Genomic DNA, 20,646 nt, shown 5'->3' on the forward strand with positions numbered 1-20,646 from the left:
TCTCATATTGTGGCTGCCTTCACAACAAGATAGCTGGTATTGCACTACTGCGGATAAATAATGCTTCTCTAGTAGAGAGGACTACTATTATTTATTTTCAGTACATATCAACACCCAGACGATCGTTTCAAAGCTAGTTGGCTTCATCATTGGTGGGTGGGTAGGTACTCTGGTAATGCAACATGCCATTACAGTTGCAAAGTTATTTCCACAATATGAGAGATGCCAAATGGTGAATAAATAATAATGTATTTAGAAAACGAAATGCACAAGGCATAATTTCATATGGGTTAGGTAATTAACCATATAATATTGGTGTAAATACACCACAGTTTACCCATAAATTTGAACTACGTATGTAGTGTAAAGGCATTGTTCTAACTGTATATCATATTGTGGCTGCCTTCACATTGAGATAGCTGGTATTGCACTACTTTGAATAAATAATGCTTCTCTCGTCTGGGTGGTGATATCCACTGAAAATAAATAACAGTAGTTTTCTCTACCAGAAGCGTTATTTATTCAAAGTAGTGCAAGAGAATACAGAAATAGTGAATGTGAAACTGGCCAGTCTAATACAGCAGAAAAAGATAGCATGGGTCAGTTAAACAGAGCAACAAAAAGAACTGAAGCCTACAACCAGCTACAAGTTGATCTGTAATAGTACCACAATTAAGACAACAGAAGTTAGGTCCCCCAAAGATCCGTTCTTGGACCACTGTTGTTTCTGATTTTTTTAAAAACATCGACAAATGGATAGAAGACGTGATGTCAAAATTTGAAGATGATGTAAAGATTGGCAGAGTTGTAAATGATCAGTGCCAAGCAGTGCTCCTTCAGGATGACTTCAACAATCTTCAAAGAATGGTCAGAAAAGTGGCAGCTAAGAATTAATGCACCAAAATCTTACACTTGGATATAGACCCGAAAATAAATTATACACTTGGAATTGAATTAAAGGGATCTGAGAGTATGATATAGGAAGATATGAAGTTTTCTGAGTAGTGTAAACTGACGGCCAGGAAATTTCGTGGTGTCCTGTCAATGATTTATTGAACATTATCCTGTAGAGAAAGGATAGGTCATAATCCCACTGTATAAGGCAATTGTAAGACTACATTTGGAATGCTGAGTCGAAGTATGGAGACTTCTGAAAAAGAAGAGCTTCTTAAAAGAAAACTACCTACAATCCAATCTAAACCCTCTTCTCCCATAATTTGAATTTCTGGTTGCTAGGAATCATTTATAAAAGTCGACAGTCTACCTTCATTTTTTTTTTTTTTTTTTTTATTATCTATTTCACACCACAATTGGATCACCATTAGGGTGCCTGGTTATCTAGGTCAGTAGCCCAATTTCTCCTCATATGCACCCTTCTGCATATCTTGCCAGGGAACTAGTTCCATTTCAAGAAGCACTGTCTATAGTGTGGGCTCCACACTTGGACACTATTCCATGTGCAACTAAAAATATTGTGTCCTATTTACAACTGTACAGAAAGATCATGATTTCCCTATCTTTACAAGTAAGCATTCAATAAATCATCAACAGGACACAAATCCTATTGATGATTTATTGAATGGGCTCTCCTTGTTGCATATCTATATAGTTTTTGAGAAGTAAAGGTTTTCTCGTATTATAACTGATGGATAACCTCAAGATGAAAGATGTCCTCATCAATTCTGTGTGTGATGATGTAGTAGTAGTAGTGGCATGTGATGAAGCAAGCAAGTGCAGGAGCTTATGCAGCATCAGCCAAAAAAAAAAAAAAAACAAATCACACCATTCCCTCCAAATGCCTGTCCAGTTCTTCCTAAATTTATTCAACCTATCAACTTCCACAACAACAGATGGAAGTTTGTTCCAGCAATTAACCACCCGCTGGCTAAAGGCAAATTTCCGCACATCTATTCTACATCTGTCTTTTCTTAATTTGAATTTATGCCCCCTTAGGTTTGTAATCTGAAAAAGTGGAAGGATCCCATCAGAATTCAACATGCTCAACCCATTCAAGGCCTTATACACCTCAATCAGATCACCATGCAGGTGCCTAGTCTCCAACCACTGCAATTTGCAGAACTTAAGCCTCTCTTGGTAAGACGATCCCTTCATTCCCCTCACCAAACTTGTTGCCCTTCTCTGTACACGCTCAAGCAAATCAACATCCTTCCTAAAATGAGGCCTTGAGACCTGTATGCAGTACTCAAGGCGTGGCCTGACCATTTCCTTATACAGAGGAACAAGCACCTCCTTTTCCCTGCAGCAAAATTCCTATATATCATTGAGAAAACCACATGACCTGCCCTGGCAGCCTGTCTGCATTGCTCAGAAAACTTCATATCTGACTGCACAATTACTCCCAGGTCTTTTTCATTTTCTACCACCTTAAGTGTAGTACCACACAGGTGGTACTTTTCTCTTGGGTTACTTCTACCCATATGCAGTACTTTGCATTTGTCAATGTTAAACTTCAGTTGCCACTTCTTAGCCCATCTGCCCAAATTATCTAGATCCTGTTGCAGAAGCACACTGCCATTAACAACCCTGCCAACCTTTGTATCATCTGCAAACTTCGACACTAAGCCTGATATACCTTCATCAATATCATTGATAAATATAGAAAACAACAGTGGACCCAACATCGAACCCTGTGGGACTCCACTAATAACATAAGTCCACGAAGAGCAGCACCCTCTGCCTTCTCCCACTTAATCATCCTTTTATCCATTGTAGCAACTTACCCTTAATACCATTCTCCTCCAATTTGTACAATAGTCTTCCATGTCTCTGCTATTGCCTGCTCTCTGTGTTTGTTTGTTTGTTTGTTTTGTTATTTGGTTTTTAGGAGCATTAGTAACTAAGGCTATATTGCTCCGGGATATTCGGTGGTCATTCCCTGACCTTTCCGCATCCTCCGTATTTGGTGGTGACGGGCGCGAACCCCGGTCTAATCAAGAAGCGTATGCTACGCACTGCTGCTCCTTCCCACCTGGCTACAGAGGCGCCTCTGCTCTCTATGATACTCTTCAAGATACTGAACCAAGGATGGCATGTATACATATTTTTATTTCCTTGAATTGGACTTATCCCACTGGAAATGAACTATTATTGTACTTTGTGTATAATTCTGCTATTTATTTATTTATATGTTTCTGTACAATCTTTGTAACTTCCTGTGTATTTTCTGCTCTGTTATACACTTTACATAGCAATATACACAACATGCATACACTCAGTTAAGGGCATATGCTTGTTGAACAAATGGAGGTTACATGCATAACCTCCATTCGTTCCAAATGCCTGTCCAGCTCAGCCTTAATTTATTTAGGCTATTAGCTTCCACAATAAAAGATGGAAGCCTGTTCCACCAAACAACCACTCACTGGCTAAAATATATACCCTGCTCGATAAAATATATACAAAATATATTTTATTTTGTTAGTGCAGCAAAAGACTAGGACATCCTAGCACCATACGGTGAACACTAATACAAATTGTATGCTGGCTCAACCTGTGAAGTGGAATCATTTTTATATTGCATAATATCTTTATTTAGATTAGCAGTTATTAAGCGATAAAGTCTTTTTGAATGCAGTTGCTATTTGTAGTTTTAAAAATAGGCTGAAAGGTCTGATACCACTGCAGGGAAATCAGATGTTTTGATTTAGTATTAGTAATGGCCGCATGGTGCAAGAAAGCCTATGGCTTATGCTGCACCAGCCAACAAAAAAATAAAATAAATAAATAATAATAATTAGTAAAAGAAAAGGAAATTAAACATATCATCCTATGCGCTTCCCCGAAGGTACTATCCAGATAACCTTTGAATTTCTCCAAACTGTAAGCCTCTACCACCCATGTAGGCAACTTATTCCAGTAATTTATAACTCGCTGGCTAAATTAAAACTTCCTGCAGTCCAGTCCAATCTAAACATTTTTCCCCGTAACTTGAATTTATGTCTTCTAGTTCTAGCATCATTTATAATCTTGAAAATTTTGTCCTCATTGTCCTCATTCATTTTACTGATGCCTCTCAGAGCCTTAAACACCTCAATCAAATCTCCTCTAAGCTGTCTAGTTTCCAAACTCTGCAACCCACATATTCGGAGTCTTTCTTCATAAGGACGCCCTTTTGCTGATCTCACCAGGCGAGTTACCCGTTTTTGCACCCTTTCAAGAAGCTCGATGTCTTTCTTTAGGTGCGGTCTCTATACTTGAACACAGTATTCCACGTGTGGTCTAACAAAAGCCTTATATAATGGGATTATCACGTCCCTATCTCTACTTGCAAAAGTTCAATAGATCATCGATAGGACACCATGAGTCTTCCTTGCAACCTGTTTACTATGCTCAGAGAATTTCATGTCTGACCGTATCGTAAACCCAAGTCCCTTTCCTCCAGTACTGGGTTTAGTTGAACTCTACCAAGTGAATAAGTTATTTTGGGATTACTGTTTCCCAGGTGTAATACCTTACACTTTGTTGGATTAAAGCATAGCTGCCATTTATCTGACCATTCCTGAAGTCTATCTAGGTCTCTCTGAAGAAGTTCAGCTTACAGTGATCATTAACTACTCTACCAATTTTAACATCATCTGCAAATTTAGACATCATGTCCTCTATCCCTTCATCGATGTCGTTTATGAAAATTAAAAACAACAGTGGTCCTAATACTGATTCTTGGGGAACCTCAATCTGAGGAATAGCCATTTATCACAACCCTCTGCCTCCTGCCCTGAAGCCATCCAACTAAGGATTTTCCCAGTGATTCCAACCTGTTCCAGCTTATAAAGCAACCGCTCATGTGGGACTGAGTCAAAAGCTTTGCTGAAATCTAAATAAACAATGTCAAAATGTTCGCTGGCCATATCTAATCTCCGACTCTTAGTCCTTTACGTGAAGACATATAATCCCTAATTAAGTACCATGCTCACATCCCTATTTGGTAATTTTCATTCCTGTGATCACGACATACGGTCAAAAAGACAAGACTGCAGTCTAGACAAGACTGCAGCAATAATTCAGACACAGCATGGGTTTGTTAAGGGAAAGTCTTGTCTGACAAATTTGATTGGTTATTATGATGTGGTCACAAAGGAACTGGATGCAAAAAGTAATTTTGATATCATATACTTGGATTTCAGGAAAGCTTTTGACACTGTTGCGCATGGAAGACTACTGTACAAATTGGAGCAGAATGGTATTAAGGGTAAGTTGCTACAATGGATAAAAGGATGGTTAAGTGGGAGAAGACAGAGGGTGGTAATCAATGGGTGCTGCTCTTCGTGGACTAATGTTATTAGTGGAGTCCCACAGGGTTCGGTGTTGGGTCCACTGTTGTTTTGTATATTTATCAATGATATTGATGAAGGTATATCAGGCTTAATGTCGAAGTTTGCAGATGACACGAAGGTTGGCAGGGTTGTTAATGACAGTAATGGCAGTGTACTACTGCAACAGGATCTAGATAATTTGGGCAGATGGACTAAGAAGTGGCAACTGAAGTTTAACCTTGACAAATGCAAAGTACTGCATATGGGTAGAAGTAACCCCAGAGAAACGTACCAACTGTGTGGTACTACACTTAAGGTGGTAGAAAATGAAAAGCATTGTCAGCTTCAAGAAGGAAAATCGTTTTGCAATTTTTTTTCGTTAAATAAACTAATTTTTGACTTATTTTTTAATAACCCCAGGGGCTCAACATCTGGTGAGTATGGGCTTAGCAAAACCAAGGGTCCTGAGCTGGATATCATCATTCTTCTCTTTCTTGGTGATTCCCTTTTACCTCTGATTCATGTTCTCTCTCATAGGTTTACTGAGAAATTTTCTTTTGGCTGGTGCAGCAAAAGCCTCAGGATTCCTTGCACCATATGGCTAATAATGATAATAATACTGTTCATTTGATTTTTAATTATTGTTAATTATTTCTTACTATAATTCCTTACATTTCGAGGGTACAGCTCTAAAACAGTGTTCACAGGCCAGCCGCTAGTTAGTATACCGGACCCGACCGAACCTATTGGTAACTCTCTAGGAGGCTTCCGGATGTATAATCTTGCTACCTCTACTCTGCCAGATAGTGACTGGAGAGAGTCCGAGTAGTGTGTGTGTGCAGGGAGCATTGTCGAGGCCATTTTTTTTTTTTTTTTTTTGATTTGGTAGTTGTTGGCGCATTGGCTTCTGTGGCCATATTGCACCTCCCAAGGTTTTTGCAGTACTTTGATCCAAGCCCGAGGCAGGAATCGAACCCGCGACCTTTGGGTTGCCGGGCAGGTACTTTACCCACTCAGCTAGCCCGGTTGGCGTCGAGGCCATGTTATGTCAAGGAATCGTGTATATTCTTACCATGTGTACGCCATATCCAAAAATTTCATTACTTCATACAGCATGTCCCACCCACTTTTTCTTACTATTGAATACACCATGACTTGTCAAACTAATAGAGTAAACTTATCTGTGAAAAGATCTAAACCTCCTAAGCACTTCCTAATTCATTTCACAAATATACGTGGTCTCAATTCTAATCTCAATGATGTCCATTTCCACTTGCAGTCTGCCAAACCCCATGTACTTTTCCTGACAGAATCTCATTTATCGGTTGATTCAACTACTGCTCATCTCAGATGCCCGAATTATTCGCTGTATGATTCCTTTTGCCTCAAAGGTGGTACTTGTGCATAGGTCCGTTCTGATATTCCCTGTCAGAGACTTGGCAATTTGTAATCTCCTCTCTTTGATCTTCTCTGGCTTAAAATCGTTCTACCTCAGTGTGTCAAATTCATCTGTTTTCTCTACCGTTCTCCCAACTCCACTAATCACTTGGAGCTCTTTGACTTCCTCTCTTTTCAACTTGACTTTCTCCAGTCCCACTTTCCTAACAGTGAGATAATTTTCCTTGGTGATTTTAATGTTCACAACTCCAGCTGGCTTCCGTTTTCTAGCCACACCGACCAAGCTGGTCGAGATGCTGAGGCTTTTGCAATTACTAATGACCTTGCACAGATTATTCATTTATCTACAAGAATACCGGACAATCCTAATCATACAGCCAACACGCTTGATCTTTTTCTCACAAACAACCCTTCTAGGTACGTGGTCGAAGTGAGAGGTCCTTTAGGCACTTCAGATCACAACTTGGTGATCGTCTCTTCTCCAATGGAACCTTTATCTCATGGCTATTCCCAACCGCGTATTGTTTGGCATTACAAGAATGCAAAATGGGATGACCTGTGAGACTTCTTTTCTTCTTTTCCTTGGTCCGATTACTGTTTTAAAACTTCTGATATCAAAGTTTGCTCATATCTTGTCAGTGAAATTATTCTTGCAGGAATGGAATCCTTTATCCCACACTCCACTTTAAAATCTCTTCCTCTATCTAAACCTTGGTTTTCCAATAAATGTGCTAAGGCTGTTCAAAAGAAGAATGTTGCATATCGTAATTGGCTTGTTTCTAATTCTTCAGCTTCATTTTCTGCCTACAACAAAGCTCGCAACAATTGTAAAGCAGTTATTAATCAGTCCAAACTAGAGTTTGAACAGGCTAAGAGTAGAAAACTTGCTTCTTGCCCTAATGGTAGCCGAGCATTCTGGTTTCTTGCTCAAGCTATTGGCCGCAACATTTGCCCAGCTCTGCTCCCACCTCTGTCCAAACCAGATGGTTCTTTTGTCACTTCAGCCAGGAATAAAGCTGACCTGCTAGCATTCCATTTTTCTTACAACTCATGTATTAATGATCTTGGTAAAACACCTCCCACCATTCCAAACCCGCTCCATTCAATGCCTCCTGTGGTCTTCCATCAAAAGGATGTCGAAAGGATTTTTTACGAATCTTGATGCTAAGAAAGCTCCTGGTCCCGATGGTATTTCTCCACTTGTTCTCAAAACCTGTGCTCCTGAACTTACTCCTATTCTTTGCCGCCTTTTTTCACTTTCTTATTCCAAAGGTGTTTTTCTTATGCTTGGAAATTTGCTCATATCCAACCAGTTCCTAAAAAAGGGTAACAAATCCCTCCCATCCAATTATCGTCCCATTCCAATTACTTCTACTCTTTCTAAAGTAGTGGAGAAATCAATTAACCGCCAAAACTTAAACTACCTAGAAACCTTCCGCCTGATCAACTATCGCCAGTACGGATTCCGTCAGTGTCGATCCACTGGTGATATTTGGCTTATGTTACCCATTTATGGACTAATTCAATGGAAAGGTTTGGTGAAACACAAGTATTTGCTCTTGACATCTCAAAGGCTTTCGATTGTGTTTGGCATAAAGGTCTTCTAAACAAGTTTCCATCTTATGGTTTGCCAATTGTTTTTAGTAATTGGTTATTCAGTTTTCTCTCTGATCACTCGCTGAGGGTGATGGTAGAGGGCTCACTGTCTTCTAACTTCTCCACTAATACTGGTGTTCCCCAAGGTTCAGTTCTTTCCCCCACTCTTTTCCTCTTGTATATTAATGACCTTCTTCCATTTACTGGAAATCCTATCCATAGTTTTGCAGATGATAGCACATTGCATTCCACTTTCCATTTTGAGAAACCTTGCCCTGCTCAATCAGCTTCAACTTCTCGAAAATCTGCTACCAATTCCTTAAATGCCGATCTTCAGGTAATTCTCCGGTGGGGCAAAGACAACTAAGTTGATTTCAATCCTTCTAAAACTCAGTCATGTCTTATATCTCGCAAAAAGGATTCTTCTGCTCCTATGGTTATCTTTAGCTTCTGCTCCTATGCTTATCTTTAGTGACACTCCGATTTCTAGGCAAAATGATATATCTCTTTTGGGGATTACCCTGACTTCTAATTTCTCTTGGCACAAGCACATTACAAATATTGCTTCCTCTGCATCTAAAAAACTTGGTTTTCTTTTTCGCTGTCGGCGCTACTTTTCTACCAAACAGCTGCTCACTCGGTATAAATCGCAAATCCGCTCTGCCATGGAATATTGTTCCCACAACTGGGGTGGTGCCTGCAAAACCTCTCTCAGGCTTCTTGATTCCATTCAGAAGAGGGCAGTTAGGTTAATTAATGATTCATGTCTAACAAAGTCTCTCCACTCATTGTCTCATAGACGTACTGTTTCTGAGGCATGTCTCTTCTACAGATACTTCCATGGCACTGTTCTTCCAAATTGGCTTCTATAATTCCCGCTCACTCTTCTAAAACAGTCCGAACACGTGTCACCACCAGCCAACATCCATTTACCATACAACTTCAAACTCACAGAACCAACTTTTCATTTTCCTCGTTTATTCATTCAACTGCCGTTTTCTGGAACAACCTTCCTTCATACATATTTCCTGAAAATTAGTCTACAGAAGTTCAAGTCCAATATCATCTTCTTTCGTCTTCTGAACCTCCAACCCAAGCACGGTACTAAGTACTATAGGTTCTAATATCTCTCGTGTTTGGGGTTTACATTAAAAAAATAAATAAAAAATGTAAGATTTTCGATTTTAATTTGTGGAGAGTATCATACGGAAATGTTCTATGTAATATGGAAATATTTTATTTCGTATTGAAATAAACTCTTATTCTTTTACAAATATTGACATCAACGTAGAATGTATTGAGCATTATAGCTCTGGTTCATACTATCAAATATATATATAGTAAATAAATAAATAGTAAATAAATAAATAGTAAGTAAATAAATAAATAAATAAATAAAAATATAATAAAAAAGAAAGTTAATAATTATAATGACTGTAACTAATATTTATGGGTCAATGCAGTTGCAGAGCAATCATGCATTACAACCATAATGTGTATAAAATATTGAGGATAATAATAGAAAATAATAGAAAAGGTAAATCAATCAAATAATACCATTCAGGGATTAAGGAAAATGCTAAGGATTTAAAAAAATATATATATATATATAAATAATCGCTTTTTACCCACAATCCAGATGATTTCAACTAAGGCCAACCACCCAGAATGAAGGCAAAAAATGACAAGAAGTTCTCTGTTTCTGTAATGATCAATATATGCTAAGTAATTTAAATCTAAACCAAATACAGTAATTAAAAATGGTTAGGAAATTTTAGAATCAAAAGTAAGAAAATAAGTAAATTATAAATAAATTCTAAATGTAAGCATATATTAATCATCGTTGACCCGACAGAGAACGTAATTTAATGATTACAATAAGATTAAATATATAATACATACTACATATCTACAGTATCCAGGACATAATACAGTAACGTTATTTAAATAATGGCTTAAAAAGTTAGAATGCAATAACATAAAATAGGAAAATAAATAAATATTAAACTATCATTAGAGGCAGAAAAATGCACATCCTCCACATGATGCCCAGTATATAACAGATAATTCATATAAAAATAAAAAATAAGCTAGCAGCATGGCAAAATTGTAGAGCGAAAGTTAATATAAAAATTAACATAAATTAAATCCGGGGGGGGGGGGGGAAGTAAAGGTAACAAGACAGAAACCATAGCCGCAAGTCCCCAAATAATTTAGAGTTCAATTAAATCCAATTTAAATTAAAAACAATGCCAATTATATAATAATTTAGCGGTACCCCCCCCTTGCAAGGTACCAGTTCCAAGAGACATGAAATATCACCAAAAAGGGACTAAAACGAACTACTAAAAGTAAACAAGGTAACAAAATAATAGACTGACCACTATGCCCCATATTGATGGAGGATCATGAGGCTAATAATGGTCATGGAATCGCTGCATTTCAATTGCAAGACAAATTGTCGCAAAGGCGATCTGTTTGCCTTTGCGACAATTTGCCTCTACCCTCTTGCTATACAGTGCTGTCTGTTCTGTTGTTTATTTCTCACTGCATAAGGACCACCGCTATGCAAATTCTCTGCATTTGTGGATCGATCGGAGGAGGAAGGGGTGGTTGGGTCCTTCGATCTGTTTGCCTTTGCGACAATTTGTCTAGCGATTGAAATGCAGAGATTCCATGACCATTGGCCAGGTGGTCCTCCGCTGATATGGGGCATAATGGTCAGTCTATTATTTTGTTACTTTTTCTTTTAATTGTTCTTTTTTAGTCCCTTTTTGGTGATATTTCACGTCTCTTGGAACTGGTACCTTACAAGGGGGTACCGCTAAATTATTATATAATTGGCATTGTTTTAAATTTAAATTGGATTTATTATTATTAATTGAACTTTAAATTATTTGGGGACTTACAGTTTTTGTCTTGTTACCTTTACTTTCTCCCTACCCGTTGACTTAATTTATGCTAACTTTCACTCTACAGTTTTGCCATGCTACTGGCTTATTTTTTGTTTTTATATGAATTATCTGTCACACACACACACACACACACACACACACACACACACACACACACACACACACACACACACACACACACACACACACACACACACACACACACAACACAGAATTATGACCACCCCTATGAAAACAGAATACGACCCATTGACCATGTGAGGCATGAGAGTGCAGAGTTTGTCGACCTATAGCATAGATAAGGTGTCAGTGGTTCAGTAAGTAGTAAAATTACGAGCGTGATGGCTAAAAGGAAGGATTTATTGGACTTTGATAAAGGACAGATTTTGGGTGCTCGACAAGCTGGTGCCTCGATTTCCCAAACGGCTGAACTGGTGGGGTGTTCGACAGCCGCTGTAGTTAAAGTGTACCAGGACTGGTGTCAAAATGGTCAAATAACAATCTGACAGCAAAACTGCAAAGGTCAGTGAAAGGTTGATGTTACAGGTGAGCGCTGAGTCCGATGACTCGTACAAGTGAACAGGCGCAGCACCGTTGAGGAGTTGACTACCCAATACATGGGCCAACCCGGAACAATATTTGGCATGATGTAGCATGCTTGCATGTATGGGCTATATCAGCAGACAACCCCCTACGGCATCTTCTCCTGACCACGGTTCATTGGTGCAAAAGACTCGCCTGGTGCAAAGTGCATGCAAGTTCGATGTTAGAAGACTGGAAGAAGGTGTGCTGGTCGGATGAGGCACATCATTTACTCCACACCAACATGAGGCTCTTGATCCATCATGCATGGTATCAAAAGTGCAGGCCGGTGGAGGTGGCTGTATGGTGTGGGGCATGTTTCACTGGCAGGAACTTGGACCCCTGGTGGAACAATGTATCAGTGGTCTTCACTATTGTCAACTGCTTGTCCCATAGAGCACTTGTGGGACACTATGGAAAGGCATATCAGGTGTCTGGATACACCAATCACCTCCATACTTGCATTGCTGACCGCATTACACACAGCTTGGTTGGCCATACCTTTTGAATGCTTCTGATATGTTGTTGAATCAATGCCATGTCAGATAGCAGCTGTACTGAGGGCAAAAGGAGGACCTACGAAGTATTAGGTAGGTGGTCATAATTCAGTGATCACTCAGCGTATATATACAGTTTTTGAAAAACAAAACTTTTTCGAAGTTCATAATTGTAGTACTTCATACAAATGAGCAACAGAAGTTTCAATGACTTACAAAACAAATGACTGATCCCAAAATGGACTAGGGTCTGTTGACGGACATGTCTGAAACTTCTGGGCAGGTTCATCCATTTCAACTACACAATATGGCTCTTGGCAACCTATTTCAGAAATTTACAAAGAAAACATTTGTGTACCTAAGTATTTTAAGTATTTGATTTTGGCACAAATATTGTATCTTGTAACTAATAACATGTAGTGTAGTCATTTTTACTGTTTTAAATTGTAGCAAATGATAGATTGACCATCCTAATCACATATATTTTTGTATTTAGCTAAGCATTTCAAAAATCATTAGTGTTATTAAAATGTAATAGCAAAGCACAATCTGGGAATAGGTAGCATTATTATACTCCTATCTCTCAGTTCATGCTATAATTTTAAAGTAATTACGTCAGCTGAAAGATCTTCAATCGCTGTTCTCTTATAAATCAGGTCTATATTCAATGTGCTAACTGATGCCTTTTTGCAGAGTTATCTGTAGTGGGACATGATGCAACCAAATGGGAAATCATGACAGTTCAGTGTTCGGTTGGACTTTTACAAAGTTGAGGAAGAGGGCTGATGCCCTTGAAGAAATTAAAAAATAATAGATATAGGGAAGGGATAATTTAAAAAGAAAACGTGCAAGAATATTTGCTATTCATAGTTCATTATATATATATTAGATAGTATGAATCAGAGCTGTAATACTCAATATGTTCTACGTTGATAATAATATTAGTAAATTAATAAGAGGAGTTTACCTCAATATAGTACGTGGAACACTTCCGTATGATACCCTCCAGAAATTAAAACGGAAAAAACGAAAAAATCGACAACTTACCGGTCCATTAAAGTAAAATATAAATAATTAAAGTAAAATATAAATAATTAAATAATCAATTTAACACAATTCAAAATCAATTCAAAACAATTAAAATTCAAATTAATGCAATTAAAAGAATAACGAAAATATTCAAAACGATCTTCCTTCCTGAAGCTGACAATGCTTTTCGACCGACTGTCGTGATCACAGGAATGAAAATCCTGTTGTGATCACAGGATTTTCATTCCTGTGATCACGACAGTTGGTCGAATAGCATTGTCAGCTTCAGGAAGGAAGATCGTTTTGAATATTTTCGTTATTCTTTTAATTGCATTAATTTGAATTTTAATTGTTTTGAATTGATTTTGAATTGTGTTAAATTGATTATTTAATTATTTATATTTTACTTTAATTATTTATATTTTACTTTAATGGACCGGTAAGTTGTCGATTTTTTCGTTTTTTCCGTTTTAATTTCTGGAGGGTATCATACGGAAGTGTTCCACGTACTATATTGAGGTAAACTCCTCTTATTAATTTACTAATATTATATATATATATATATATACATCTCAGATTTACAACAAAAATTTATCATCACTCCGGTAGATAAGGCTTCTAATAACTTTGCTATCTTCTGCAAGCAATTTTATTACACCACCCTCAAAAAGGAAGTAGAAAGTAGTTCACCTTTTTACGCTGTAATCTCGGCATTAATACCATCATCAAAAAAATTATAGCTTTGCATAAAAAATTGCATACCAAAATTCGCAATTCTACTTTGCCTTTCTTGTATATGATAGCCAAATTCCATAAACATCCAGTTGGCTTCAGATTCATCACTAGTGCCAAAAAAAGTGGCTGTTATCATCCAGGTAAACAATTTTTCAAATTGTTAACTACTATCCTTATTAATATCCCTACCACTTGGATCATTAACAACAACCACAGTATCATTAAAATTTTTAATTCCAATACATATTCCAGCATATTTAGTATTGAAACATATGATTCCACCAACTTATTTACCTCCTTACCGCATCACCTGATTGTTAATGTACTTCATCAATTGTTCCTCAAATACAAAAACGTTATATCAACAGATGAGGTTACTTGGAATAACTACATCAACCTCTGTATCCTAAACAATTATATCTATGATGGTAGATATGCTTATAAACAATCCATAGGAGTTCCCATGGGTTCACAAATTTCTAGCCGACCGGGCTAGCCGAGTGGGTAAAGTACCTGCCCGGCAACCCAAAGGTCGCGGGTTCGATTCCCGCCTCGGGCTTGGATCAAAGTACTGCAAAAACCTTGGGAGGTGCAATATGGCCACAGAAGCCGATGCGCCAACAACTACCAAAAAAAAAAAAAAAAAAAAAAAATTTCTAGCATAGTATCTAATCTATTTCTCCATTATTACGAACATCTATTTATTGATAACAACCCGAACCTTAATTTTTATGCATTCCGCTATGTTGATGACATTCTTATTCTCAACATTCATTTTGAAAATATTGCTAAATCCATATATCCAACTGAACTCACTCTCAATAAAGAAAACTTTGGCAACCAACATGCAAATTTTTTGGATTTAAGTATTACTTTAAATAGTCCTCCTCTTCGTCATAATTTGGAACTATTTGACAAAAGAAGCGAATTTAATTTTAATATTATCTATTTAACAAATTGGAACTCGAACATTTCGATTAAGGTTCATAAAAATATTATCTGCACACAAATTATCCGTTTAGCTAATATTAGTAGCAATCAATCACTTTTCGCTGGTGCTTTAAATGATCTTTATACCAAACTTCGCAATAATGACATTCCTATTAATTTCTTAAATTTTATTATAAAAATTCTCTCTGATTACATTAAAGAAAAATTCGGTTTCACCATGTTCCACCTTGATTAGGGTTAATTCGATACTTGTATAGTTGTATAGTTGTACATTTGAATGGTGGTATTTCCACCACTTGGAAAGTGATCACACATAATGACTTCTATTATAACTTCTATTAGAACGATGTTCGTGTTCTTTCACTTCCTAAGTTTTCTTTTCATTTTCGTAATTTAATATCAATAATTATTTATGTCCAATCTTATTTTCTCTATTTTATTTTGACCACAGAGGGCTCCCATAGTTCTTCTCTTCTGAGCAACTCCACCATCGTTGTCATAGTTTTCCCTCTGTTTGCATTCCATTCTTATTAATCATATTCACATAATTGTACCTTATTAATCATGATCGCATATTTTATTGTCATTTCTTAATTATATTTCACTCAACTTGTTTCTGCCAATTATCGTAGGTATTTAATTTTCCTCTTTTTCATATTTTTATTTCGTAAAATATACAACACAAGCTAGCGGTATTAATTTCCACTTCTACTAACACTCTCACAGCCAAGGCCCTCTCTATGAGGTTGGGTACTTACACCCCCAGCTTGCCTAGTATCCTTTAAACTCTTTTCCTTCTCTTTACATCTTTCTACTTTCTACTCTTCGTTTTTCCGTTCGTTGAACTATTAGTGTAATACGAGGGTGATTCGGACATTCTCACTTTCCTCTTTCTCACTATCTTCGCCTCTGTATTTTTAACTTCTTTTCCCTCCCCTACCTTGCATTGCTTCCTTTTTCTATACCGCTACCTTGTTATTTATTTATTTATTACATACTTTCGATTTAAACTGGCGTTCTTACATACTATCGACTCAATTTATTTCCAAATACACTGCGTTACTCAATTTTCTTAATTTATTAATCTAAATACACTACGTTACTTAATTTATTAATCTAAATACACTGCGTTGGGGCTACCTCACTCATGTTTCTGGAGATATAAAAAATTTTTTAAAAAAATTTTTATTTTTTATTTTTTATTTCCTTTTCATTTCTTCAGCTTCTCCATCAACATGAGTTTGCATAGAAACACAGTGTTTGGTACATGATCAGGTGTAGCCCCCTGATGAAATACCTGATCTATGTACCAATTTTTAATTTTTATTTTATAATTTTAATTTTTATTTTATAATTTTTATCTCTATCACCCTCCCCTCTTTTTCTTTCAGCTTTTGTACATATAATTGGCCTGTTAATTCGGCATTAATTCGGATTTAATTCTACTTAATAATTATTATTTTTTTTTTTTTTTTTTTTTTTTATAGGATCTTAACATTCTTTTTCTCTTTTTTCTTCAACTAGGCTCGGCATTTTGTGTTTAATAACTTCTCCATCTATATTTTTATTTTATTTTTATATATTTTTATTTTATCTTATTTATATACATGTATCCTGTTTTGCTGCTTTGCGCATTCAGGTACACGTACTGTTTTTCCTTATTTTTCCTGTTTTTCCACATCTTTGTTTTCATATTTCATATATATATATATATATATATATATATATATATATATATAGTTTTTCAATGTAACTCTTTAAATGAAAAGTTTAAAGAGCACATATATCAATTCTACACAGAAAAGTGGTATATGACAGATGAAATGGTTTCAGTGAAAGCAAGTTTAATAAATTAGGTATGACAGATGCACCTAAAAGCACTAAGCAGCATTAAAGGATGCAAGAGTATAAGTAAGTTGTAATAATATTAATTTAATTAAGGTATGCATAAATGGATGTGAAAGTTACACAAGGTGCCAGTAACAACTATAAGGGTGAGGAAAGTAGAAAAAGAAGAGTAGTAGATTAGCAGTTGGATGTTAATATCCTAGAGGTTATGATGAATTAAGTAAATTATGGGCCGAATTGCCAAGGCAATATAAAGTGGGGGAACTGTAAACTAAAATTAATACAACAATATACTAATAAAATGCAAATAAAATAAAATAAAATGAAAATGGTATAGCTGTCATCATACATGGGGGGAACATATTTAATGAATGGTCTAATGTAGGTAATGCAAAAATTGCTTGATCTGACGTCAGCTGAAATAAATATTGATACATGATCAGGTATTTCATCAGGGGACTACACCTGACCATGTATCAGAAACTGCATTTCTATACTTTTCCATAGTAGTAGAAGAAAAGTGAAAGGCCAAAAATTAGCATTTCCTAATACAGTATGGACAAGGTAATCCCAATGCAGTGTAATTTATTTAGGTAAAAATAAGTATCAAGTTGGGATAAAAATGGTTAATATCAATACGTTTAACATAAATATGTGGAATTTAGAGTAGGATTTAATTTTGTAAAGATAAGAAATCAATGTGTTTTACAAAATATATTTGGAACAAGCAAATGGTATAAGAGTGCGGTATTAAATTGAGGATGGGGAAGGAAAAGGATGATCTGTAATAGAGCCACAGAAAAGGTTCGATAGGCAAAGGCAGTTTACGAGAAATCACTAGCAAACAGAGCAAAGGGGGCGGGAGGATAAGGAATTCTTCACATATATAAATGCCAGGAAGAGCAGGACAAATCAGATCGGAACTTTACGTAAGGGAAAGGGGATAGTATTAAATACATCAGCTGCCGTTGCAGATGAACTTAACAGTTATTTTGGATCGATATTTACAAATGAAAAATCTTTTGTGGCAATGGGAAATTGTGGGAGCGAAGTTGAAAAATATGTAATTAATGATATTGAAATTTCGCAAGATTATTTAATGAAAAAAAACTTTTGAGCCTACAGGCCACTAAGGCTTCTGGAGTTGATGGAACATACCCTATAATCTTAAAGGAGAAGGCAAGGAAGTGCATTGAACCATTGAGGCTAATTATGCGAACATCACTAGACTCTGGGGAGATTCCGTTGGATTGGAAAAGTGCAATGTATCTCCAATACATAAAGGTGGCTCTAAGAGTGAAGTGGGAAATTATCGACCTGTCAGTCTGAATTCAGTGGTAGGGAAAATCATGGAGGCAACGATCGGTGGAATTCAGGATCATTTGGATAGAATTGAAATTCTCAAGGACACTCAGCATGGTTTTGTAAAGGGAAAATCATGTTTAACAAATCTGGTTTGCTATTTTCAAAGGGTCATTCACGAGCTGGATTTAGGGAATAATTTTAACATTGTTTATTTAGATTTCAGCAAAGCTTTTGACTCAGTCCCACATGAGAGGTTGCTTTATAAGCTGGAACAGGTTGGAATCACTGAAAATCCTTAGATGGATAGCACGACGGCTTCAGGGCAGGAAGCAGAGGGTTGTGATAAATGGCTATTCCACAGATTGGGTTGATGTAAGAAGTGGGGTTCCCCAAGGATCAATATTAGGACCACTGTTGTTTTTAATTTTCATAAACGACATCGATGAAGGGATATAGGACGTGATGTATAAATTTGCAGATGATGTTAAAATTGGTAGAGTAGTTAATGATCACTGTCAAGCTGAGCTTCTTCAGAGAGAGAGAGAGAGAGAGAGAGAGAGAGAGAGATACCTATATAGACTTCAGGAATGGTCAGAAAAATGGCAGCTATGTTTTAATTCAACAAAGTGTAAGGTATTACACCTGGGAAACAGTAATCCCAAAATAACTTATTCACTTGGTAGAGTTCAACTAAACCCAGTACTGGAGGAAAGGGACTTTGGTTTACGATACGGTCAGACATGAAATTCTCTGAGCATAGTAAACAGGTTGCAAGGAAGACTCATGGTGTCCTATCGATGATCTATCGAACTTTTGCAAGTAGAGATAGGGACGTGATAATCCCATTATATAAGGCTTTTGTTAGACCACACTTGGAATACTGTGTCCAAGTATGAAGACTGCACCTAAAGAAATACATCGAGCTTCGTGAAAGGGTGCAAAGACGGGTAACTCGCCTGGTGAGATCGGCAAAATGGTATCCTTATGAAGAAAGACTTTGAATATGTGGGTTGCAGAGTTTGGAAACTAGACACCTTAGAAGAGATTTGATTGAGGTGTTTAAGGCTCTGAGAGGCATCAGTAAAATGAATGAGGACAATGAGGACAAAATTTTCAAGATTATAAATGATGCTAGAACTAGAAGACATAAATTCAAATTACGGGGGGAAATGTTTAGATTGGACTGCAGGAAGTTTTATTTTAGCCAGCAAGTTATAAATTACTGGAATAAGTTGCCTACATGGGTGGTAGAGGCTGACAGTTTGGGGAAATTCTAAGGTCATTTGGATAGTACCTTCGGGTGAGGGAAGCACATAGGACGATAGGTTTAATTTCCTTTTCTTTTATTAATTATTTTTTTTTTTCTCTTTTTTTATTCGTTTTTTTTTTTTTTGGCTGGTGCAGCATAAGCCATAGGCTTTCTTGCACCATGCGGCCATTACTAATACTATTTAAATAAATAAAGATGAAAAATAGCAATAGAAGTAGGATAGCAGGAGCGTTCATTTCACCCTCGTATTAATAGTTTAATGAACGGGAAGAACTTTAGAATTAGACAGCTGAAATATTAAGCTTGCTGTGGTTGTGAAGCCCAACCTTGTAGTAAGGATTCTGGCATTTGTAAGCGTTAGTATAAAAGGGAGCTAATACAAATGCTTGTATTGAAAGGAAAAACACGAGTGTCAAGACATGCCAATAACAAATCTAAAACGAAACCGAAAGTATGATAAGATAGTGAAAGTATACGATACCTGGAGTATTTTAAGAAATGCGCAGATAAAATGAGCTGGCAGGAAAAATAAACGCGGGGAGCTGAAATGCACAAATTCAGTAGAGTAGATGAATGCAAGCAGGCTTAAACCAAATGAGCAATATATCTACGTGAGAAAGCAATTTATAGCAGCGAAGAGGACTTGTGAAGAAATTCGAAATAGCAGGAAAATAGAGACCTCCATAGTTATATTTAGAATACAAGTGCATGGAGACAATTTATAATTATAGTTGTTGTTATTTGGTTATTTTGGAGCATTAGCAACTAAGGCCATATTGCTCCGAGGATATGCAGTGGTCATTCCCTGACCTTTCCGCATCCTCTGTATTTGGTCGTCACAGGCTCCAACCCAGTCTAATCAAGAAGCGTGTGCTACGCACTGCTGCTCCTACCCACCTGGCTATGGAGGCACCTAATTAGAGTTGAGAAAGGAAAAGAAAAGCGGTTGAAATAGTATGCCTTTACAGTGATACAGTCATACAAATTTAAACATTATCGTTAATATATAAAGATTTAATGGGGGCAAAAAACAAATTCACCGATAGTATCAAATGAGAATTTACTATGGAAATAGTAGTAAATGAAATCAAGAAAAAAGAATCAGATAACATTATATCCAATTATGAAGTGATATAACTCCAGGGGTGTAAGTAATATGGTGATTAATGATGAAATAAGCCACGAATATGCTACAATTCCAAGGAAACATTTAAGGTATAGAAGAACAGGAAATAATTCCACGTATA

General features: G+C 36.6%; 1 protein-coding gene across 1 annotated transcript in view; it reads right to left on the reverse strand.

Annotated features, from left to right (window-relative positions):
* LOC150074942 (uncharacterized) overlaps positions 1-20,646 on the reverse strand; it is a 503,230-nt gene that overhangs the window by 375,275 nt on the left and 107,309 nt on the right. Inside the window, exon 7 of the mRNA XM_090388998.1 lies at positions 12,478-12,583. Coding sequence (XP_090245124.1) covers positions 12,478-12,583 — 106 coding nt within the window. The remainder of the gene's footprint in view (positions 1-12,477; positions 12,584-20,646) is intronic.

The sequence above is a fragment of the Mastigoproctus giganteus genome, chromosome 14, assembly GCF_048544385.1.
Source record: "Mastigoproctus giganteus isolate SK-2022 chromosome 14, ASM4854438v1, whole genome shotgun sequence".
Classification (NCBI taxonomy): Eukaryota; Metazoa; Arthropoda; class Arachnida; order Uropygi; family Thelyphonidae; genus Mastigoproctus; species Mastigoproctus giganteus.